At 43.1% G+C, this 4,677-nt stretch overlaps 1 protein-coding gene across 1 annotated transcript in view; it reads right to left on the minus strand.

Moving 5' to 3' along the window:
• The window catches only part of HMGCLL1 (3-hydroxymethyl-3-methylglutaryl-CoA lyase-like 1), a 160,456-nt gene extending 157,823 nt beyond the window's left edge, over positions 1 to 2,633 (minus strand). Inside the window, exon 1 of the mRNA XM_015560051.1 lies at positions 2,467 to 2,633. Within this exon, the coding sequence (XP_015415537.1) occupies positions 2,467 to 2,574 (108 nt within the window). The 5' untranslated portion in view covers positions 2,575 to 2,633. The remainder of the gene's footprint in view (positions 1 to 2,466) is intronic.
• Positions 2,634 to 4,677: the final 2,044 nt, after the last annotated feature.

Genomic DNA, 4,677 nt, shown 5'->3' on the forward strand with positions numbered 1-4,677 from the left:
AGAGGAGGAGGAGGAGAAGGGGAAAGGGAGGGGGAAGGGGAAGGAGAAGGAGAAGGAGAAGGAGAAGGAGAAGGAGAAGAGGAGGGAGGAGGAGGAGGAGAAGGAGAAGGAGAAAAGAACATCTCCCAACTAGCTATACAGGCAGTGGGTTGAAGGATTGCAATAGTCTAGGAGTCCATGAGAGATAATGCCATTTTAAAATTGAGAGTAGCAGTAAAGTTGGAAAAATAGATTGAAGAGAAATTCAAGAGGTAAAACTGCAGGACTTAATGACGCCTTGGATGTAGAGAAATGCAAATAAGGAGCTCTCTGTTTGCGGCTTGCAGGACTAAATGAATTGTGATGGTGTTTCCCGTGATAGAAAATATTAGAGAAGGTGTGGGGTCCTAAAGGGGAGGACACGAGTCCACTTTTGGAAATGCTGAGTTTGAATTGCTTTTGAGATATCCAAGTCACGATGTCAAGTGAGTAGCTAAACATCTGGACTGGACCTTAAGAGAGAGATGGGAATATAAATCTGGAAGACACTGATATACAAACAGTACCTGAAACTCTGAGTGTAGATAAGAGGCCATAAAGAACTTGAACATTTAGACAGAAACAGGCCACTGAGCCACTCTGGTTCCAACTGTGAGCCAGAGGTGGGGCTTAACGCACTTAAGGGTGTTGTTGAGCAGAAGCCAAGGAAGGCCCTAAATTACAGTCAAGTGTCAGGTGTCAATGCTGCCAGGAGTTCAAATCAGATAAGACCTAAAAACTTACAATGCAGTAAGACTGGGACTCAAATAGAATTATGTGTGAAAGGCAGTAAAAGCCCAGAAATGGGGCGTCTCCTCTCAAAGTAGAAAATAGTTGGTCAAAACAAGTTGATGTTTAAGCTGTGTTTGAGGAATGAACAGGAGTATCCCAGGCAAAGCAGTTGAAGGATTAAAAAGTTGATGTTTAGAGAAGGTATTACTATTCCTTAAAAAAGAACAAAAAGTCTGCATTGGGGCGATGGATGTCAAAATCCTCACATTTCTTGATCAGTCATCCTAGTCATTTTTAATTATTTTAGCTTCCACATCTTAACGGGGCAAAGCAGAAATCCTCACATAGCACCCTAGCTTTGGTCACTGTCCCCCGAACCCACAAAATCAGAACATGGCAGGCGAGAAACACAATGTTAACCCAGCAGCAAAAGTCATATGAAGTTTCAGCCTCAGGAAACAAAAGTTGAGACTTTCTAATTGATTATGCAACAGAATGAATATGAAAGTTAAGAGAAAAGTTACAAAAAAGATCAGAATGTACGAAAACTAACTAGAAAGATTTGTGAACATATAAGATAAAGAATAACGTTCCCCCTCTTACATTGCAGCAGAGGCTTTGAGTCGTAGAACTATGGCCACCTTCTAAGGACGTGGGAGCAAAGCATCTTTCTAAGAATCCACAAATGACAAATGCTAAATTCCAATTTCACATATTGATACACTGAACTGAGAATTCTCAAAATGAAAAACTATAGGAAACTTGAACATTAGAATAGTTGATTTAGAGCCAACATAGTAAAATGGTGCTTATCTACTAAAATACTATAATACAAGTAATTTTGTTCACAAGATAAATCAGGAACCAACATTTTCTATATCCAGTAAAATTCAAAAGAATAATTGCTAAATCCTCCGTGTCTCTCCCCTTTGCCATGTTTTAACATTCATGTAACAATTATCAGTTATTACTTTGTGAAATTTAAATTTTAAAGGAAAATTAAATGCCTCTCTTCTCTCTCTCTCTCTCTCTCTCTATATATATATATATATGTATGTGTGTATGTGTGTATTTTCCACATTTACCTACCATTTCTGGTTGAGAATGCATTAAATCACATGTATGTGGATACTCTTAGGTTGCTTTTCTCTAAAAATGGGCTTTCAGGAATTACATGGGATTAAATTTTGGTGTGAAATCCTTGTTTTCTACCATTATGTTCAAGCCTGTTCAAGTGTGTGGAAGCATAACTACATGGGGGACAATGAATGACATGATGGCTCATTTCTTCCTACCATGCCTCCCTAACCTTCTCTGTTGGCTTCCTTCCTTTTTCTGCCTCGCATTCTGGCAAATGTGTCCTCTTTGTTGCGCAGTACACGAAAGGAACTGAAAATAAGGACTCTGTCCTTGGCCGACTGCCTAAAACCACAAATGATATTATATAATGCGTCCTTTCCGACGGAAAAACAGATGGAACCGTTTCCTTCAGGGGACCTGCAAATGGCCACAGGTAGGGACTTTGCTGGGTCCGCTCGGTAGAGCGGGTCTAACGTTTACAGCGGAGATGTTGGGAAACCTTGTCAGGGTGAGGCCCCGCACCGCAGACCGCTGCAGGAAGGGCGGGCCACGGGGTGCAGAGGTGACACAACACGGGGAGAGGCCCGCGGGCCCGTACGCAAGCGGGTGGGGACACCCTGGGCCGCGAGGTGGTACCTGCGCGGGGTCGAGCGCCCCTGGCACTGAATCCGCGATCCAGAGATGCTCCCGGAGCAGCTGCTGGTAGCTGAGGCAGTGCTTCACCGCGGAGGGCACATTCCCCATGGCGGGGCCGGGCTGCAGTCTGCGATAGGCGGGAGCCGGGAGGGAGGGAGACGCCCGCGGCACCGGAACCTGAGGAGAGAGGGAGGAACGGAGCCCGCGGACGTGCAGGTGCGGCGCGTTTTCCACGCTGCGCAGGGCCGATTGCGTCTGCACACGATCCGCTTAACCGCCTTCTCACCTGAGTCAGATCGCCCGCCGCAGCAAAGGGGTCTAATAAAGAAAGGGAAGAGGGCATGTGTTTTGTGTTGGTGAGTTTGCTCATTCCCAGCTGCAGCCTTTTGCGCTCACAGTCTCGATTTGTCCAGCATTGAACTCACTCGATTTTAAAATATTTGAGGCAGTTTGCAAGGTTAGAATACATATACAAGAATCTAATAAAGAAGAAAATAGTGCAGGTGCACAATTGTTACAGATGACTTGGTAAGTCAGTAAGTTGTCAATAAGTTGGCCCTACAAGTACAACTGAAATGGAATTGAGTTGCTTAAAAGGCACGTGACACAAAATTATTGAAGCCCTAAGGGTAAATTCATTCGAACTGAAAATTCTGAAAGAAATCTTAAGACTTTAGAAGAGGAGTGATGTGATCTTGGTAGGGAGGAGGTTGGGAAGCAGGTCCTGGGACAGACCACCTCCTTGCCTTTCCCTCTCTCACAAGCACACCTGCATCACATGGACCCACTCTACCACTCTAGGTCAGTGGTTCCCAACCTTCCTAACGCCGCGACCTTTTAATACAGTTCCTCATGTTGTGGTGATTCCCAACCATAAAATTATTTTCGTTGCTATTTCATAACTAATTTTGCTAGTTATGAATCATAATGTAAATATCTGATATGCAGGATGTATTTTCATGGTTACAGATTGAACATAATTACAGCATAGTGATTAATCACAAAAGCAATGTGTAATTATATGTGTTTTCCGATGGTCTTAGGCGACCCCTGTGAAAGGGTCGTTGGACCCCCAAAGGGGTCGCGACCCACAGGTTGAGAACCGCTGCTCTAGGTGCATCAGCCTGCAACTGAATAGACATATTCATCAAGAGTTGTCTCATGCCCTAATCGGTTTGGCTCAGTGGATAGAGCATCGGCCTGCAGACTGAAAGTTCCCAGGTTCGATTCCAGTCAAGGGCATGTACTTTGGCTGTGGGCACATCCCCAGTAGAGGGTGTGCAGGAGGCAGCTGACCAATGTTTCTCTCTCATCGATGTTTCTAACTCTCTATCCCTCTCTCTTCCTCTCTGTAAAAAGCCAATAAAATATATTTTTTTAAAAAGAGAATTGTCTCATACTACCATGTGTGCATGACTAGGGATACCAATCAGTCCCACCAGTTGTTGCAGCAACTATAAATCGGGAGCTGACAAATGCACGCACAGTTGCACAACCAGATGAACGGGTACAAAGATTACATTGTAAAACGTAGTATAATCCCACTTAGAATTTAGCACCCAGAATAAACAAGCCATCATTACTATTTGTGAAGGTGGTGTGACTACCCCTAGCAACAGAAACCAGAGTGTAAGGACAAAAAACGCAAAGAAGGGGAGAGGTATCTTCTTTAGTGAAACAGAACTAACATGGTCCAGGGGACCATTGGGCTAAGGAGATCTTAAACTTCTCACAGCTTTGGCCACAGATAGTCACCTTGGAGAACATACTCTGAGCTCCCTAAGTGAAGTCGTGCAACTATTAGAGACCCTTAAAACTCTCTAAAGTACCAACAGTTCCCATTAAGACTTTTATAGGTATATATACATAGGGCTAAATCTAAATCTCTCTTATATGTTGTTTTCAGCAGAGCTCAATAGATAATTATTTTCCTATCACAGCTGAAATGCAACATCAATGCCTATTTTCTCCCCCTGGTGTAATTCTATTATAGGGAACACGGTATTTGAAAGAATTTAAAAAGACCCAATTTGAACAACAAAGTAACTGTAATAGAGTCAGTCATTCAAAACTTGAAAAAATTTTGACAATTACAGTTGAAATCTAAACTTCAGGGACATATGACCTCTAAGTAAGCCAAGTTGTTGTATGCACCTTTGCTACTGAGAAAAAGAACACCTAGATATAAACTTTTCTGCTTAGTTTTCTGAA

The sequence above is a fragment of the Myotis davidii genome, unplaced genomic scaffold (assembly GCF_000327345.1).
Source record: "Myotis davidii unplaced genomic scaffold, ASM32734v1 scaffold313, whole genome shotgun sequence".
Classification (NCBI taxonomy): domain Eukaryota; kingdom Metazoa; phylum Chordata; class Mammalia; order Chiroptera; family Vespertilionidae; genus Myotis; species Myotis davidii.